This window comes from Molothrus aeneus, chromosome 1, assembly GCF_037042795.1.
Source record: "Molothrus aeneus isolate 106 chromosome 1, BPBGC_Maene_1.0, whole genome shotgun sequence".
Taxonomy (NCBI): Eukaryota; Metazoa; Chordata; class Aves; order Passeriformes; family Icteridae; genus Molothrus; species Molothrus aeneus.
This window is the reverse complement of record NC_089646.1, coordinates 14,817,948-14,838,426: the sequence shown is the minus strand read 5'-3', so window position 1 is coordinate 14,838,426 and position 20,479 is coordinate 14,817,948. Positions and strand designations below refer to the sequence as shown.

The following is a 20,479-nucleotide window of genomic DNA, read 5'->3' as shown; positions in this document are numbered from 1 at the left end:
AATAAATGCATGCATGCAGTCTCACTCTCCTGAACTGAGAGATAAACTCAGCAAGTGTCACAGCATACAGCAAAATTTAATATTCTGGTACATGAGGAAATAAAAGGTGCTTTCTCTCATATTCAGAATCTACAGGTATCAATTCAGAATATATCTACTGCACCCAAAGGAAACACAAGCATCCTAAGCACTGCTACCTACCACTTAAATACTCCTCAATCAATACCATGCTAATGTTTTAAGCACCTTCACAAAAATAAACACCACCAAAACAACTTGATAAAACCCAACCTACCAGTTAGAAAAATAATAAAATCCTGCAAGACCGCTACACTTCACAATATACATTTTAGCACGTGTGTAAAGCAACTTATGACTTGCAGAAGACTTGGAAATACCAAATTATGTTAAAATGGTAAGGAGCTATGTTAAAAAAAGCCTTAGAGAATGGTTACTCCATGGACAACAACATGCAAAGGGCATTACTCTCTAGAAATCTTTCTGCCTGAAGACATTTCATAAAAATTCACTGAGGCCATTAACTAAGAGCAATAGTGCCACAAAGAGGAAACTCCATTTAAAGATGATACCTCTCTTAAAACAAATGTAACTCCAAGTTTGCTACATCTAGAACTAGGAACTAAAAACTTTACAGCCTGTCACCTTCAAAGGACAAAGAAGTCTGACAAATAGAAAAACTCAGGCCTATGAAACTCTAACAGAATCACTGAATATTCTCAGTTGGAAGGGACCCACAAGGATCATCGAGGCCAACTCTTCAGTGAATGGTCCATATGGGGATGGATCCCACAGCCTTGGCATTACCCGCACGCTGCTCTGACCAACCGAGCTAGTGTCACCTTTGTTCTTAGCACCAAATTTCAAAACCTGCTTACATAACTGTATTTCTGCAGTACTTCCCTATTTGCTGTGCCCAATGCACAGATGGGGAGAACTGATTATACTACGGAAATAATTAAAGATTTACAACACTGCAAATAACGCACTTCAGAGCAGAGTCTTCAACAATAACAGTTACCAAGTGTTTTACCTTCAGCAAAAGCAGCTACTTATTGTCTGACCTATCTTGGAAAGTGCTGAGTGAATGATTAAATGACCCTGAAGTTCAAAATGGTTTAAAGTTTCATCCTCCACTGAGACAGCAAAACCGAGCAGGAAGTGATAGACTTTTAGCCTCCAACACGGATTTCCTTACTCTGAGCAGTGCTTCAGAACTGACTTTCGTGGGGACCGTCACAACTTCACCTACACCGCGCCTGTCTGATGGCACTTACAGGGCTCTTAGATAAACCTAAATATAAATCCTTCCACTTCCTATTTCAAGGCAAAAGGAAAAGGCCCCACCGGGGCCCCACCGGGTCCCGCTCCCCTGAGGGCGGCCGGGCCCGCGCGCGCTCCCGCCGCCGCGCGCCCCCCGCGGCGCCGTCCGGCTCGGCAGCGCCCCCCGGCGGGGGAGCGCGCACATGGCGCCGCCGCCGGGCCCCGTCTGCTCCTCGCGGCTGCCGCACCAGGCCCGGCCCAAGGACCGAGACACAAAATGGCGGCCGCCCCGCTGTGTCACGTGACCCCCTTTGTGCCTTTCGGGGCCCGGCGGAGGGGCCGCCGGCGGCCGTGGGCACGAGCGGGGGGCGAAGGGGCCGTGAGGGAGCTCCTGGGGAGGGCGAGGTGAAGGATGGCCGGGCTCGGCGCTTTCCCGCCCCGGGTGTCCCCCCCCTCCCGGCGGGCGGGGAGAGTGGGGAGAAGATGGCGGCCATTTTGTGCTTGCGCAGAGGCGAAGGTGGGGGCCCGGGTGCGGGGGGGATGGTGGGACCCGGCCGAGGGGGGGGGGGGGGGGTCTCACGTACCGACTCCTCTTCCTTCTCCATGCCCGTGGGCATCTGCGGCACGGCCCGGTTAATGGAGGCATATTCGGCCAAGTCAGGCAGGTCCTCGCAGCGGAAGACGGGCAGCGGCTTGGACGCGTCCAGCGCCCGGGCCCGGAACGACAGTTTGCTCATGTTAGGCGGCGATGGCGGCTCCGGCTGGGAAGGGGGGGGCGACAGCAAGCGCGCTCCGAGCTGAGAGCCGGACCCCGCCGAGCGATCTCATGGAGGGACCGGGGCTCCCCCGGCGGGGCGGGGCGCACTCCGACACGGGGCCCGGCGGCGCCCGCTGGCGCGGCTGGGCTGGGCGCTGGCTCCGCTCCTCCGCCGCTCCGGTTCCGCTCAATACGCCACGGCCAACATGGCGGACATTAAACCTCGACTGGCCGCCTCTTTCAGCCAACCCCAGCGCCACAGCCATTCCCACACTGCATCGCGCAGGGCGCGGGCACGGCGCCGCCCGGGGGGAGCGCGCGCGGCGCGGGCACGGCGGCGCGGGCTCGGGAGCGCGGGACGCTGCGAGCGGCCCGAGCGGGATCGGGAGCGCGGGAAGGCTCGGAGCCGCCGGAGCCAGATCGGGGCACAGGGATCAGGGGCGCAGTCGGGAGCAAAGGGAGTTTTAATCAACGTGTGCGGCACCGCTCCGCCCTCCGGCCGCCGAGCTGTGCCGCGGATCCGCGCTCCGCTCCTGCCGGGGTGAGGAAGTTGGGGCAGCCCCCAGCCCCTCAGCCCGGGGGGAACCTCCCCTGGAGCCGCGCCTGACCATGACAGCTCTGGGAAACCTGGCCGAGAGAGGCGGGGAGGTGCCGGCCCCGACCTTTCCAGCCTCTCGGGGGCCGGAAGCGGGACAGGGGTGCCGGGTTCTGAATTCACCCCGACCCGGGAGGGTTGCGGTGCCCTCGGCCGCGGCCGGAGCGTCGCCCCGCGAGTGGGGGGGGTCCGACGGCGGGGCCGCCCCGGGAGCGCCCCTCGCCTCAGGCCCCGGCCGCGGCCCCGCCGCCGGGCGCTGTCCCTCTCTCTCCGCGCCGCCGAACCGGGTTCGCGTCCGTGCTAAATAAAGGGGAAGCGCGGGCACCTGCCCGAAAACGGTGAAGAACCATAAGAACCGGGCACCTCCACAACGGCATTTCCACCCCTTTTCTCTGAGGTTTTCAGAAACTTAGTCCGGCAGCAAAGTGCAGACACGTGAACTGGTTTAAGCCTTGCGTGGACTTAAGTTGTTATCAGTGACCCGGCTCAAGCGAGCTCACCCCAGGCAATGGGTAGAACCCACTTGAGCGTGTCTGATTAGGGAAGCTCGTTTACATCTCAATGAGTCGATTAAAGTGATGCACTGTTCGGCTCTAAGCAAGGGATCGGAAATGCCGAGTTAGCCCCGTCTCGGTGCTCTCTGCACAAGCCGCCCCAGGGCATCCCAGCGCGGCCGCAGGAGCGTCAAACTCCGCTCCGGCCAGGCCAGGGCTGCAGCCGCCCAGCTGAGGAGCTCTACGTGCCCGTGTATGCTCTCGCACCAGGTTACAGGTAATTCTAGCTCTGTAGTCAAAGCTATCTTATCAAAGTTATGCTTAGTTTCATTTAAAATGCGAGATAGTTATGTGTTGACTGAATTTCAGCGTCCCTCCACTTCTAATGCAAAATACTGTAGTTTTTACGGTCGCACGGGAATCGGTGGACAAAACTTTGCTCTTTATCACATACTACTCTTGGGAAACAACTTTCAGAAATACGGCATAGGTAGAGCAAAAAAACCCCCAGAAAACCAAAAATAGAAAAATCTTATTTTGCTTAGCAATTTTAGAAATCTCTATAATAGAAGCAAAAACCATTTTTAAAATCGCACCACCTTAATAATAACACCACTCACCTCAACCTTAAGCCACTACTAGGCACTAGATGAAATATTGCTAGATGCAGTTGTTGACAGAATTTTCTAGCCAACTATTTGCATGACTGTTTGGGAAACCAAAACCTGCTATGTTTCCCAAGCTGCTTAAACTGCAACTCATTTGGCTTCATAACTTCTCTGGGATGCTAAATTCTACCTGTACTGCAAATGGGTGATGCAGTGGAAGACAGCTGCTAGGGAGAATGAGACTATTTTTTTTAAGAGAGCCTTGTTAGTTGTTTTTTAATTTTTTTTTTCAGGAGAGTGGCATGAACTAAGTATCATTGTATTCATTTTTATTTCAGTAGTTACATCAGAATCAAATGTTTAACCATGCACATTGCCTTTTACTCTATTTCTAAAGCTTAAAACACACACTAGTTCAAAAAATATAATCCTAAAATAAATTGCCCATAAAGCATCTACACCCTTTTCCACAAATACTAAATAATTTAGTTTATCCAATTAGCAGACAGATAAGGTGCTGAGAAAAAAGAACAAAAAAAATCACAATATGCCATCATAGATTAGCTTTGACTTTAAAAATTAAATGAAAATTAAATACCTGGCAGCTAAGCAAAAAAAAAAAAAAAGACATTAAGTATAACTCTCCACTTATACTGATGAAAGGAAAACAATACATAATGAACATAATGAAAACCAAAGTACTGAAAATATCCTGAACTATAAAGGAAGAATAATCAAATTCAAACTTATCCTTAATTGACCTTTGCATTTCTAACCCTGCCACAGGCTTGAGAAAAGTGCAGAACAAGCAGAAAGGACAATAACGTTTGGAGACAAAGAGGACAGTGCATTAAGAAAAAGTTTTGGCATGAAACACTTGGATTCATCAGCTTTTAATGTTTTGCCAATAAAAGAGATTGTGTTAAAGTATTTTGTAGCAGAAGATGATTAGCCCTCAAAATTAATTTGCTAGTATGATGGAAAGTGTGATAACTGAAAACAGTGTGACATCAGCCCTGATGTCTGCTCACAGGAAAAAGTATGGAACATAACCAGACTGATATTTCCATTTTATCTTCCTTTCAGTAAGAAAATGCAGGTATATTTTAGGGTTTTTTTCAATTTTGTAGCTTATATCAAAATGCACAATTTACATCTGTAGCCATCAGTGCTGCACTATGACAGTAGCTAATGCAGAATTGGTATGTTTTGTATAGTGACCAAGATACTCTCTGCAAGCTCTCAGTAAAAGATCAGTAAGTATAAATTAATTTTTTGAACCTAAGTGCTATGTGTCTATTTTAAAAACTGAACTGTAGGATAAAGGGACTGAAATATAATGAAAAGACATTTAGAATTGCTATCATTATTGCTTTTTAAATGGCTGAAATAATTTGGGGCATTTCTTTAAGGCTTTATCTTTTTTATGATCACAATTAAAAGGACAAGGTTAACTGAAATGAAAGCACTTTGTGTATCAGCTATGCAGCTGGTAAATATAACCCTTTCAAAATACATTCAAAAGTACTAAATTCAGACTGAGCATTATGGGCAAAGATACCCCTTGATCCATCCACCTCCAGACAGGGGGGTAGGGGTCCCTTGTGCTCTCATCTAACTCAGGTTTGTGAAGCCCAAAAACATAACTTCTATTTTGGTTTGCAAGTCCTGTGTACTGTTGGACAAGTTTTTATACATTTTGGTACTTAGTTAGTTTTATGGCTTAAAACCTCTGAGTTCAAGAAGGACTTCAGTCATTTATTTAAGCATGAATTGTAGCCTTTGGCACATGGAGTTAATATTGCCTCCCATTTTAGCAGTAATCATCACAAAAGTACTACACATAACATGCATATAAGTTAAACCATGTCACTTTTGTTGCCTTTTGGCCTCAAGCATTTTGAATTTTAAAGATATAAAATTCTAGGAGACCGTTGTTCAATTTGAAAAAAAGAAAAATCTTTTAAAAATTTTTTGGGTTTTTTTTTTTAATTAGGGTTTGTTTGCATTTTTTATATACACTGATTTTTGTACCCATAAATATTTGCAATTTTTCACTCTGTTACTACCTTACACCCTACTTCTAATAACTCTTCATTTATTTATGCAGCAATTTTGTTGACCTGTTTTTTTTTTTAATGCTTTTTTTTTAAATACCCAAAAGTTGAGTAATAATACTCCAGCATCCTCACAAAAATGAAGCTCATCCTCAAACAGATATGCCATGGAGGCATATCCAAAAGAGAAGGAAAAGCCACTGGCAGCAATTCTCTTACTGAGAAGAGACAAAGCTAAGAGAGGAGCAGCAAAAGCTATTGCCAGATTTCTAGTTTTCCAGTAACAGCTAAACTCTTAGAGGTGGTGGAGACAGTTGTCCATAGGAGGACTAAGAAGACTTCAAAAGGAATTAATGACTAAAGATTAATGACTTAATTAATTATTTAGGATTATTATTTTACAGACTCACCATTGTCCTAACATCACCTGGACAGATAAGCAAGAAAATGGTAAAATGGGCTCTATCTGAAAACACAAAGGATTTGATAGAGTTTTTTTAGTACTGTCAGAAGAGAATCACTTTATATAACTTGTTTTGGAGACTCAAGTTTTTATGTGTCTAGGGAAAACATATCACAGTGGAAGCAGTTATTCTCTTAGAGACAGTGGTGGTAAAAAGACACAAATTATGCTGAGACTCTTCTGTCTTGAAATACATCTTTCCCTGCTTAAGTTTTAATGGATTCAGAACAGGTGTCCTAGGAATTGTAAGGGTTAAAAGTGACTTATGATTTTCTCCTTCATGTTTTCATTTTTTTACACATATCCCCTCTAAAATACTTTGCTAGACACACCTTGAATTCTTGATTTAGTCATCTTTACTAGCAAGTAATTTCACAAATTAATTGTTTAGTATTAAGTAGTAAGATAAAAGGGAACAAAACAAAATCCAAAAATGCTTCATTTTATGCTCTGGGTTTTTGGTTTTTTTAAAAGTCTTTATCCAAAACATTTTATATTCTAACATACAGAATAATAATAATAATACTAAAATCACAATTCATTAGGTAAACACAATTTAAGCAGGGTGGTTTGGTTACCTCTTCTGACTTAGGCATGGACTTCTGCAAACATCAGATTATAACACATGAATAATCTCTGAGTCAAGTAAATTTAATCACATGATCCTGTATTATTTCTAGTAGAACAGCCAGCAGAAGGGCAAAGCCCTTATGCTTTGCTTGCAAAAAAACCCTAACACAAACAACAAAAAACCCAAGCAAACAAACAAAAAAGCAAGCAAAACCACAAGCACATTTAAAAAAACCAAAACAAACAACAACCAACCAAGCATAAAAGCCCTGCCTTCTCCTGCCAACACAATTGCTAGTTCTTCAATCAAAGAGCTAAGGATGTCTTACTTTGATATTCTGCATAGCATAAGGTGGAAGGCTAAAAAAAGGCAAACAGAAGTAGAGAAATTATAGCTGTACACGTGTCTGCACATTGTCCCAAATCCTTCAATTGACTATTGAGCTAAAACAAACAAACAAAAAAAACCAATACACACCTGGCACCACTACATAAACCTCAACTGCCAGTGCTCACAGTCCAACCTGGGATAAAGGGGTAAACTGGGGACAGGCTCTGTGCCTTTGCATGACTTCAGAAACTTTACTTCTACCCTGGTAGTTGCCTGGCTCTATGTAAATGCAAATAAAATACAAATTCAGTTCAATAGTAAGAGCTGAATGTCTTACTATCACATGCTCTAACTTTTTAGATTTTTACCTTACACTTCCAAGATAGAAATCCTGTCTTGAAAGTCAAGTTAAGAAAAATCATTTCAAGTGCTTCAGGGATTCCGGTAAGTATGATCAAGTATTTTCAAACTTCAAAATTACATTGCTGATGTTAAATAACATGGAGTTAAGTTAATGTGGAGTTACGATATAACTTTATCTATAAGTATATAACTTTATATAACAAAGACAAATGCTTTAATTTACAGTTCCTGAATCAGAATGAAAGTAGGTTATCTGCTTCCCTCACACAATTGAGGAAAACAGTGACTTATACTGAGATAGGAATTAGCTTGCCTTCAGAAATCTTTTGGTGCAGGAAAGTATATTTACATCTTGGAATGAAGAGGCATTTCCTAACATATATGTTTAGATTTTTTTTTATTTTAATGTTAGTGAGATGTACCTACATACCTACAATGTAAGTGAACTCTTGAGTTCCACATGAAATTAATACAAATATGTTATTAAGTACCTTATACAGGCTATACCATCTTTATTTAACATAAATACATTTCTCCAAAGGAATGAAAAAAATACAAATAACTCAGCTTTTGGATTTCCAAAGCTAGTTATTAGTTCTTGCTAGCTTGCAAGAACACAAATATTCTTTCCATTTTAGAAGTGGATTTTTTACACACTGCAGTTTGACTTATACTAAATTAAGCATGAGTGAATGTTATAAAACTATTGCTTGTCTTCTGGGATACAAATAATCATGATCATATTTATAACCCAATGTTTATATATAAAGTTAAGAAAGCATAAATTAATAATGCTGCTTTAGTGGGAAAAAAGGCCTAATGAATTAAGTTTGACTGTAAATATCCAGCAGAGGAGGCTAGTTCTGAATAGAAAACTGATCAGATGAGACTGTTTTGAGATATCCTTACCTATATAATGATAGCAGATGCTTAAAATGTAAAATTCTGATAGGGTTAATCTGAAGAAAATGTAATTTCTGAGGTTTTTCAACATTTAGAGAACTTGTGGGGGGTGGGCAGATGTTGAGAGGGAAGTGTTTTGGTCTAGATGAAACAAGAAGTTGCCGTGAGAAGAAAAATAGAGAAATCACATGATCCTATTTTCTCTGTCACTAATGTAGGTGGGATAATGGAAACCAGAGGTGCTGTGATATCCCTGGAATTTTCTTCTCAGCTCCCCTGCGAAATCCCCAAATCTGCTGTTAGGGCAATCTGAGAAGCAGAGCCAAATGGAAGGTGGTTTTCTCAAGTCATTCAGGTTACAAGCAGGTAAGACTTGCACCCCCTCATCCATTTCTGACAAAGACACTCAGTTCCCATTCTTTATTGTGCAGTGTGTCAGTTTTTGGCTGTTCTGACATTCCGCTCCTCTGACCAAGAGAACACAACAGAGCCCTGTCATTAACACTGGGGTTAATGTGCACCAGCACATTAATGTGCACCAGCCTGCCACTGGTCACACGTGCCAAGTCTGCTGAGCTTTTGACTTATAAGCAACTCAAGAAAGGTGTTAGCTTAGAGGAACACAACCTAATTAAAATAAATATCAAGGGAGAATATGAAAGATGGGAAGGAAAACAGTTTCTCACATTAAAGTAGTTCATCTGGAGCTCTGATTGACTAGACCTTCCAAATCCCACAGATTCCCATAATATCCAATTTTTAACTTGGAAATTGTTTCAGAGATGACAAAAGAAAGCAGAATACTTTCTTATGGAATCTTCATTCATTATGTGCTTATAGATGGATATGGGCTAAACAGAAAGTTTCTATGCAGAGTTATCAGATGTATGTTTTTCCCCCCTCTGTTATCCAGCATGGTTTCTCTTTAAAAGATGCTGATTGCAGCAGTTTTCTTGAATTGTGAATACACAAGCACTTTGGCTAAAGACATCAAGATGTTCTGCCTTGTGTGGATACCTTTAAGACCATCAGAAATAACACAGCTGCTCTGAATTATAACCTTTTAAATTGAATTTTAAATTTTCTTGAGGAAAAAAAAATCTTTTGAATAAATCCAGCCAGAAAACATGCCCTATCTACCCCTGGTGTTACAGATGAAAAACTATCAGGTGAAAGGACCCTTTCAAGAAGTTATCCTTTTAGTGATCAGGTTATGGCAGCACCAAGACTCTTTGATAAATAGAAAGGGATGCCTTGAAATCCTCAGATCTGAGTCACTTGATTTTTAAGTCTGTTTGAACAAACATGGAAAGCTCACTCTTATTTGTATTAATGAATATTCCAGATGCACATCCCTGTGAGGCCAAAGGTCTTACCTCCATTTAGTCATCTTCTCAAGGCTCTGAAGGAGAGTAAGGATTAAGAGCTAACTTTTCATTACCTAAATCATGCATAGGTCAGTATTAGCAAACTCAGGGGCATGGGATATCTCTGATTAAGTGAGGGCATTCATATCTGAACAGGAGGCAGATGGAGACCTGATCAAGATACTCAGTTAAATTTAAGATACAGTTCTTATCACATCAGACATCCAAAATTTGGTTGTGTTTATTTGCTTGTTGTTTTTACTGTTGTTGGAGTCCTTTTGTCATTTTTTGAAGCTATGATTTACTTGATCTCTTTCTTTCCACTGAGGATTACAGATTTAACAATACTTGTCTAAAGGTAAGTGAAAGAAAGAAGTTCTACATGAATGTATACAGTACAGGGATTCTGAGTCACTCAGAAGCCCAACTTACTGTAAATCCTGGGAAATACCTGGATTTAACACCACCTTGCAGGCCCATTTCCCAGGTCTCTAACCCAAGTCAAAACCAAAAAGAAACCTGATAAAAGGAAGACTGCTCTGGGAAGAACAAATGTGCTCAGTGTTCCCTGGAATTCCTACATTTTACATTTAAACATTATTGGCTAAAATCCATGAGGCAGTCCTGGGAGCGGGATGAGATTGAACCCCACCTTTTCTCTCTTCCTCTGGAAATCCCAGTGCTCAGTGCATTGTAAAATCTAACTCATCCTTTTCCCATTACCTAGCAATAGTGCTCCAGGTTCTGCTCAACAACATAAGATGGCAAGTCAGCATCCCCCATTTTCAGTCATTTGCTCCAAGCTGGAATTCCCACGGACTACATTTAGAGCTCTTGCTATTTTTACTGGTGCTCAAAGCAATAGCCACTGCACCTGTAACTACTGCTTTCTGTTGTATGGTGTTGGTTGGCTCTGAGGAACTTTCCATTTACCATCCAGGAGCTCCAGAACAGCATCCCAACTTGCTGCTCAAGTAGTGAAGTCTAGGACTCACATGTTATTTGGCAATTCCCATCTCTCTGTTGTTTATATTGGGACATAAGCAGAGAGAATAATTTTTAGCAAATGTACCAACTTTTTAAGCACTGCAATGCCTTCTGACCACCAATTTCAGGCTCTAGCTACTATTCATAGAGAACTGATGAACAAACCTTCCTATTAAGGAAGTTTATATTATTGGTATTATCTTTCTCCTAGATAGTCCAGTGGTAACACAATTAACTGGAGATGTGACTTAGTAAAGGGTTTAAAGAAGCCCACAGGACCTGAAGCCACTGGTGTGTGGTCACATCTATCCAAGGCATATTTTGTTGCTCACAACAGCAACACAGGAGTTATATTTCAAACCTCTGACATTCTCTCACCCTGTATATTTACTAAAGAATTTAAAATCTAGGATTGTCTCTTCACTGCAACATGAATTAACTTCTTGTGCTATTTGCTAAGAGAGGAAAAATATGAAGAATGCTAAAAGGTGGAAGGATGTGCTAGCTACAGCAGTTCCTCTGGCATATAGGATTTAGAGCAGATAATTTTGTAACACTGAAAGGTCATGCAAATACCAGTCTGGAAGAGATGTGAAGAGACCCAACTTTGTAGAAGATGAGTCTGAAGCAGGCATGTAATATATTGTCCTTTGTTCACCACTGGGAAACAGGTGATCCTAGAAGCAATTTTTAAACTAATTATTCATTGCAACAAGTTGATGCTGACAAGTATGATGTGGAGAAGTACAGCTAGCAAAGTTATGAAATTAGAAAGGTGAGAAACAAGATTATGTCACAAGATGTCCAGCGTAGAGATAGCTCCCCCACTTTTGAAACCTTGCTGGATCAAAGACACAATGAACACTTTAGAGCCCTCAAAAGATAACAGAGAGGAGTCCCAGGCACCAAGATGTGTTATCAGCACAGGAAACTGGGGAGCACAACACATGAGTCAATGAAGCAGGGGGGTATGGCTTTTGTTTGAGCTGAGCCCCAAACAACATTCTTCTACACCACCAACCCACTTCTGAGGAACTGTTTGCACAGTGTTTTGGTTAACTTTGGAAGCTGGTTATATCTGCCTGGGATCTACACACCTTGCATTAACTACTATTCACCATTTTAGACAGCCATTTTTACTATGACTCTTACTTGAGTACATAATATTAGTAATATTAGTAAGAGGAATCTCACCAAGGCACAAAGAACATTTTGGTCAGTCAGGTTGAATTAAGCTCTTGAAAAAGATTGGTTTATAGTATGATCCCATACTTCAAATAGTTTTAAGCCACAAGACCCAAATATCTTTCAAGGGTGTCTGGACTCTATATAGACTTTATAGGTAAAAGGGAAACTGTACTAGGAGAAAAATACATTAGTTTTGGCATCTTAGAAATGGAGGTATATATAAGGGAGAAAATTAAGAAACCTGCCAAAATAAAATTTAAAAACAAACAAAAAGAAGTTCTTATGCCGCTTGAGGTCCTGGAATTCCACATACTGGTATTTCAGAAGGAGCATGTGGAGAGAACACAATAAAGATTGAACTACCCCACAGAAATTACTCTTCCAGGCATTTCTGCAGAAGATGCAGGAGGCAAATTAGTTGCTAGCTTTGAGAGGATGCACAATCTTAAACACTTCTTACTCCTTATTGGCAACACAATGGCTCAAAAAGAAAGGAGGAGATAAGTGTGAGAATCACTGAATTACAGATCAGCACTTTACTCTTCTCACCTTACGATTTGATGGGAGTAAAACCAGACACTTTCATCAGATACAGCTTCAAAGTTGCAAAACCACAACCAAAGTTAAAGAGTAGCCTCAGTTGAATGGGAGAGAGGGGAGAAAGTGTGAAGCAAGTTTCCATTCAGATTTCATGTTCTTGCTGACTTCATTGAGCTCGAAGTGACTGAGCAGCAAGATCACAACAATCAGTTCATGGCCTGCATGCACAGGGTGCAGCCACAAGAAATCATAACTTTCATGGTGCAGGATGATAAGAGCATTAAAATACCTTCAGTAAGCACCTCAGTTTATCATTTGTTCAGTACTGTTGTCCATGGATGAGCACACTGAGTATTGGTCTAAATGATGTCAAAAAAGAAAAGTTGCATCAGAATTTAAGAACCCAGTGATTCTCTAAGATTGATAAATATTGTAATGAACTCAACAACTGGCACTACTTCTGTTGGCATAAACTGTGCCCAAAATGCCAACATTATGTCCTAGTGATCAGGTCTCAGAAATGGAAATGGAGAATGGCCAAAATCCACACTTTCTAAGAGGGTTTATGTCTTGCTATTTTTCCTCAAGTCTAAGAGTTGTACCAGGACACCAAAGAAGTAATGGTCATCCTGCACTGTCATAGGCCACCAGGTCTCTGCTCCAGCCAAGAATCCATAAAAGATCTTGTCTGACAGAGCAGAGATGATAAAAGCTGGCTGCTCTCTTGGATATACATTTGGTACGGGTAGGAGGTTGCAAGATGTATTTTACCTAAGACTGAAGCAAAATTTACCTTCTTTTAAAAAAGGATAATGAATAAGAGACCATTACGGAGATTTACTGAAGTTTTATATCTGTTTCCATAAAACTAATTAACTTAATGAGCAAATTCTTTGAACCGATATCTAAATGCATTATTGAAGATTTAAACATTCACAAGAAGTTTTTAGAGACTGTTTCAAACTGCCTAGTATTTGTCAAATTTATTCTTTGAAAATACTGAAGACATTGAAATGTAAAATAGATGCAAAGGCCTCTAAAATTATCAGCTTTTATCACTCCAAAATAACAGGCACATAGATTCCTTAAAAATGTGTTAAATTTAATGTCAAATTTGTTCCTGAACCTGTTGAGTTTCCAATATATGCTCTGATCATGGGCTTGACTATGTCTTCCCACCCATCTTAGAATATTAATCACTTCTGTTTTCTTACACCTAATATGGATGTTAGCAGAAAGCCTTCTAATCCTTTTGCACTTAGAACCGAGGTGATCTGTAGGTTGTAACAAAAGAGAACAACACACATTAACATGTATCTATGTATAAGGACATGTAAAATGCATGCTCTACTTAGCAACAGGAAAGAACCCACCCACCTCAGGTGAATCCTCTTACAATCTGAAGGACTACATAAGGTTTTCTCTTCTTTTCAACCCCACCTTCATACCCAACCCAAACTCCTACAGACCTCATCAGAAGAATTGCATATGCAAGCACAAGAGCGAGGGGGACCTTAGGGCTTGACAACCAGCCGTGGATGGAACCTTTAACTTCACAACAAGCAAACAATGGACTAGTTGCACAATAAGTGTGTGCCAAAGCCTTCCATATTGGCTGCAAAAAACAATTTTAAAATCTTTCATCTGCAGCCACTGTAAAATCATTTTGGGGGTGGGGCCGAAAATCTCATCACTGAGGAAAACTGGACCCTAGGCACAGGTCTGAAAAAAAAATTAAGGATCTGCCTCATTACACAAACCAGCGAAAGGGTGAGGTCATGCCTCTGCCGGGCCATAGTTCATGCGACGCTACAATTTTCTAGAGATACAATTTCATCGTCATTCTAACTAATTTGCGGCTACTTTTGATACAGAGAAAAGGAAAAGATACAATAGATCAACCCGTGCCCCACCTTTCTCCCTCCGGCCCCCTCCCCCTTTAGAGCCAGGGACACGAATTGTTTCGGAGCCCCACAGCGCCACCAGCACAGAGCAACGCAAAACAAAAAAGATCTCTCACCGGGTGAAAAAAAAAAAAAAAGGAAAAAAAAAAGAAAGCGCCTAGAAAAATGCCAAAATTTACAAAATGTCTCCCAAATGTACCTTCTTGGAAGGAAAAGACCAAACAAACCACTCAACCCCCTCCCTCCCCCCGCCCCCCCCCCAAAAAAAAGAACAAACAACCCAACACCAAGACATCTAAGTGAAGTGTGGGGAAATAAGAACCTTTATATAACTAATGCTTTAAGCTAATTATCACAAGAGGTGGAATTTGTTAATAAAAAGGTCACTGTTTAGTAAGAGACATAACTTAATATAAACCCTCTTATGTCCATCTCCACCTTCACCATACCAAGGGCAGTTTTCCCCCTTACTTTAGACCAAAGTAATCCATCAAGAGCCATCACAAATGGCATTGTAAACTCTTTTAGCTACCACCAGACCATACAGTAGCAACACAATATGCTTCTTTATACACGAGAGCTGCATTATATTTATATATACAGTCACATATTTGCTCCTGGATCCGTTTATTACTCGGTAAAGAATTCCCCTTGCCCCCCCGCCCCAACAAAAAGCCAGAACGAAAAAAAAAAAAAACAACCAAGTCCATCTGGAAAATATTTGAGTTCTTATACCCCTAAACTGAAGTTAAATTGTTTTTAATCTTCGCGTGTATAAAATTTTAAAGAGGAAACAAAACTGACTTCAGTAATTGTCGCTATTAAGGAGACACCGTTGGGTGGGATTCACATGAGATCAAAGCTATGAAAAATACAAGACTACGTTTTGTTCATCAACACAACGAAAATCCTCCACAGCACTAATACACACCAAAAACCCGCAGAAAAGAATATTTTTGGTTAAAACCACAAACTTACCTTCGAAGAAGGCAGCCCTTGCAAAAGGGCTGTAACAATATGGACTGCATACTCGCTTTCCTACAACCAGCCACCTCCATGCTGCAAAGGGCTTCCCGAACATCCTTAAAATATTTCGCAAATGCAGAAAGTGAGACTTTTCTTTTCTTTCCTTTTTTTTTTTTTTTTTCTTCCCTCCTCCCTCTCTTCTTTCCTCCCCCTCCCCGTCACCCCGCCAGGATCGCCGGGCGAGGAAGGAGGCGGCTTCCCGAGGGTCGGCGGGCGATGCCGGCGGGCGGCCGCAGCCGGGGCGGGGGACCCGGTGCCGCCGGGGTCACAACTTTGCCGGGGCTGGCGTTGGCTCGATGGGCTACGCGGGCAGCGGCGCCCCCGCCCGCCCCCCGCTCCCCCCGCCGCCGCCGCCTGGAAAAATGCAGTGTGCCATTTTACACCCGCCTCTGGAGCACACAGGACCAAAGTCTAGCGCTGGTTTTCGGTGACACTGCAAAACTACGGCTCGCCCCGCGCAACCCCACGCCTCATCCTCCCCTCGGAGAGAGCAGCTGCCTCTTGAGAATTAATAAAGAAAGACAGTTGGACAAAATAATTCCGAGACTTCGCCGTTTTCCCTCCGTCCCTCCCCCCGCCCCCGCCCCCACTCCGAAGCCCGCAGCAAGTTTGTGCCGCCCGGCGCATCCCTCGGCCTCCCCCCGCGGCACCCCCGCACCCCCGCCCCGCCGGGCTCCGGCAGCCTCGCAGCATCCGAAAGAGCCAGTCATGCCTGAAACAAAATCCATGATTCCTGGAAAGTGGGCAGCCTTGAATCCCAACAAATACTCGATTTACTTACAATTATAAATACCTACCTTATGAAAGGACTAAATTAACACTAAATTCAACAGATACATCCGTTACGGCAGGAATAGTTTTTCCATAAATACTGTTTTAAAAACCCCTCCTTATACTGACTGACAGAATTCTACCATGCTGCCCACAAACAAAATGGCTGTGGCACCGAGTTTTTTGGTTCCTCCCACTGTGCCTCCCCCTGGCCTCCAGGAAGTGGTAGAAATCCAAAATAAAATCCGCACGAAAAGTACAATACATCAGCCAAACTCCGCACGGCACCGCCAGACAACATCGGGAGGGAAGCACATTCACCAACATTGTAGTTTCTCGAGGATTTTTATTGTTTTTAAAAGGGCATCAATCACTGGGAATTTACATCACTGTGTAATTTGAACTTCCTGCTTTACATATTTATAAGGTCTTTCACCTATCTTGGCAGGCTTTCAAATTAAGTGGGTTGGGAAATTTGATGCTGTGGCTCCAGTTTGTGAGCTGAGTCAGGTAGTGCCTGCTGGAGCTGGGCTCTGAAACGTCGGGCAAATTCTGACACCTTCCCCGTTCAGTGCAAGATAAAATAATCCCCCTCGCATATCACAGTCTCGTAAGCGAGCATGTAGGCACCAAGGAGCCCCTGGAATGAGGATTCTCAGCAGAAACTGAAATTTAGGCCTCTTGCACATAAATACACGCTTTGTAATATTTATCATTTTGCATTTGTAGTTCACAGCAGTCTCCCTGAATCATGATCTCTGTGGAAATAATCTTGGATTTTCTCTTATTATGACCTCGTTTAGTGTTGCAGCCCTTTAACTTTTGCGAAATTCACCCTAAAATAAAAATAAACAGGAAGATATAGCGTATTTCTATTAGGGATTATGATAAAAATGTCACTATGTGGTCCTATATCTGAGCCACCAATCTTGCCAGGCAGTAGCACAACTCCTCTTGCACGCTGCCTCGTGGGCTCCGCAGGGCTGATTCATTTCCCGTGAGAATCCTTTTCCTGCCTTTAGGAGGAGTTACAATGGAGACAGGCTGTCAGACCTGCCGAGCCCGATCCAGCCCTATATTAAAAGACTTGAATTAATATTCTCACCTACTGCTATTCTAAACCTTTTTCAGAGGCATTGAAAAAAACAGTGGAATCGGTGATGTTTTTCCTGAACCACCTCATATTTCTTAGATTTAAAACAAAACAAAACAAAACAAAACAAACAAAAAACCAAACCAAACAAACAAACAAAAAAAAAACCCAAAAAAAAACCCTCCCAAAAAAACCTGCAGAGAACTTGGGGCAAATTTTCCGTTGGTATAATTTGTTTGTATCATCGTGTTATCTAGCAGCCTTAATCCTGAACTGTGATTATAATGTTATATTGTATAGGAATATAGGGCAAAAAGATAATTCCTGCCTGAAGAACTCCAAAGTATAAGACAAAAGACAGCAGATGGCTATGGGCAGATGAGGGAAACAATGAGACTGTATTGATCAGCGAGGAAGGCACAGTTTGCAACACACCATCACTCCAACTCTTGTTTCTATGTGTACTTCATGGTGAAGAAGACATAAGGTGGGATTTGCTGAAGAAAATTAATCAGGTTTTGTGGCTGTTGAAAGAAACTTCCAGCAAGAGGGACAGCATGGAAGAAAGCACAAAGCTGTTTGAAAAAGCAGCAGGTGAACTACAGAAACCTAATCAAATTGGCATTAATCTTTGTATAATGACAGAAAATAGATAAGGAGGAAGTAGGCTATTGAAAGCATTGAAAATACAGACACAAAGCTTATGTTTGAGACAGAGGAGGCAAAGAAAGGATCCAAAAGGCATGGTAGAAAAATCATAAACCAGGCCTGCTAGCAGTAAACAAGCCCTAGGGAAAAAAGTAGACAGTAGTTCACGTTGTATGGGCCTGAAGAGATGTAGCACAGTTTTTTAGGAAAAAATAAGTGTTTTTCTTAACTATGAGTTTGGGGACTCTGTGTTGATTGTCTGCACCTTCCTCCTAGATTGTACTTAGTGAATTCTTAAGTCCTTCTCCTGATGGTAGTGTTTAGTGTGCGGACACCTGATTACTAAAGGGTCCCCTCAAAGTTGTTAATAGGAGTGGGTAAGCACATAGGAAGGCTGGGACCAAGCTGACCTTTCACATTGGGAAAGTTGCTTCTTCCATCACTTGTTTTTGGAGAGACCTTCATCTGCCAGCAGTGCCCCATGGGTTACTGAATGTCTTACACCAGCACAGGTCTGCCAGATGCATGGTGGTGGGGCAGGAAGGACTCTGCTTTAGGGCATAGCTACAGCCAGGACAGCAAATCATGCTTTGGAGGGGGAGTATGGTCTGTAGGCTCAGAGCCCTCTCAGGACACCCTTTACTATGTTGCTATAGGTTATTAAACATTTTTACATTTTTTCTTTATTTTCCACATTTGCAGTAGTAGCAGGCACGTATTTTTTAATTCTTTGTACTTCTTCTGCACAAACCACCTCAGATAACTTTGCATTTACTATGAGACTCTTAAGTCTGTTGGCTAGTTGTGCTACAACTTGGGGTTAAACACTACACAGTAAATAACCTCAAATAAGCAAAGCCTTGGTGAACGTCTGTGGAATTATTGTGGTGTGGCAAATGTGAAAGAATTTGGCTGGATTCTTTTGTTACAGGCTGAACTGAACTGCAACTGTCCCAGTTCCTTCAGATTTGAAGGTTACTAGTTCTGTAGATAAGCTGATGTGTGGTAACTGTTTAAGCCACGGTCATTTTCTCTCATGTTGGATCTCATCATCAGTTTTAACTGAAAACAGTGTGTATCAAGTGCTAAATGTTAAGAATTGAGATAGGGATTGAAATACACGTTGTGGCTGTTTCTTTTAAATCTGGATGAGTGTTCCAAGAAAAGTTGAACCATATGTTGTCAGGCTTTAAGAATAACCCCAGAATTCTTACAGTTCAGAGTAACTGAAAAGAGCACCACCACCCATTCTGCACTTTTTTTTTTCCTGCTTTGTCCACTGCTTGGTGTGAATGTTTGCCTTGAGATTTTGCTCAAAAAGAGAGAAATAGAATATCTGTAAAGGAGCAAAGAAAAAAACTAGCTACATTTTAGGATTTAGACTAACACATAAAAAAAAAGTGGCTAAAACCTCATAGCACTCAAATAACAGCTCCTTACTGAAATTAGAGAAACTACTTTTTACATTCTGCTTGCAGTATAATTGCTTTATTATTCTTTATCTTTCATTTGCATTGATCTTTATCTTGCCCATAAAGATTTAACTCTATTGCCATATTTTCCACGTAGTTCTCTATCTCTACACTTGTAATAAACAAATTACACTGATCTCCTTTTGACAATATTTTCTTGATGTCTTTAGGAAGGGAATTAACAGTTGTGTTCAGTAAATCATTAGATAGATAGCAAGAGATGGAGGTTATCAAAGGGCTTTTGCAACTCATATGTAAATATTCATTTGTTTTCTTTCATAAAAGTGGCATTGAATGTTTTTTGGTTGAAAGATCACCAAATGCATAAATAGTTTGCATTTTTATTCAATAGATAATGTTCACATAGCTGCATAACTGCTCTTGAAGAATGAAAAAAGGTATTTGCTGTAATTTGGAAAATTCATAAATTATAGCATAAGAATGGATTATTGGTGCCTGACTGCATTATAAAGGAGGACACAGGCTCCCCTAGCTTAATTCTTGCTTGACCCAGGTCAGATATTTTTTAAAAAGCATGCAGTCTTGACTAAAAATGCATAGTGGTAAAAAAATCCACAAAATCTTTACTAAATTGCTACAGTGATTACTTAATTCACTTTAAATCACACACTCTGTTCCATATTAAACCTCCTCTTTCCATTTCTCTGTCCAAGTCCAGGTGTTGTTTGAGTATGTAAGACTCACAAAATGTTACTCTTTGTTAGGGATGTTATGTGATTTTAGTACTTCTCTAGTTTACCAGTAATCTTCATGCTCAGTATTCCATGCACATGAGAGATAAGCACAATATGCCAACAGCAATGACTCTACTTGCCAGTACTAAAGAAACTCCTTCTATTTTTTATGCATATCGCAACATTTTATTTGCTTTCCTGCAGCCTTACAGATACCCCTTGTTCAGCAAACCCTCCCATTAATATCTGTATCCTTTGCAGTAGTCTCTTTTCAGTTGTATCATCTCCCTGCTTCTCTCAATAGGACTTAACATTGCTCTCAGGATTTAACTTTTGCCCCTGCACAGATACATGGACTGCTCTACT

General features: G+C 41.8%; 1 protein-coding gene and 1 long non-coding RNA gene across 5 annotated transcripts in view; one reads left to right on the top strand and one right to left on the bottom strand.

The window, feature by feature from the left end:
* Positions 1-16,345, bottom strand: part of EPC1 (enhancer of polycomb homolog 1) — a 64,891-nt gene extending 48,546 nt beyond the window's left edge. The window contains exons 1-2 of one of the 3 annotated variants that reach the window (XM_066551687.1): positions 16,232-16,345; positions 15,387-15,490 (exon numbers count right to left, since the gene is read on the bottom strand). Coding sequence is in view for 2 of the 3 variants with exons in the window: in XM_066551696.1 (XP_066407793.1) it covers positions 1,866-2,018 (153 nt within the window). In the remaining variant the exon portion in view is untranslated. Of the gene's footprint in view, positions 1-1,865; positions 2,165-15,386; positions 15,491-16,231 lie in introns of those variants that run through there. The other 2 variants (XM_066551696.1, XM_066551679.1) reach the window with 2 other exon arrangements.
* LOC136557635 (uncharacterized) lies at positions 1,767-15,711 on the top strand. Of its 2 annotated transcripts, none has more exons than XR_010783781.1 (4): positions 1,767-1,798; positions 7,517-7,600; positions 8,641-8,788; positions 15,605-15,711. It is a non-coding gene; the product is annotated as an uncharacterized lncRNA (long non-coding RNA). The 2 variants fall into 2 exon arrangements; XR_010783782.1 differs by lacking the exon at positions 1,767-1,798 and adding an exon at positions 3,325-3,404.
* Positions 16,346-20,479: the final 4,134 nt, after the last annotated feature.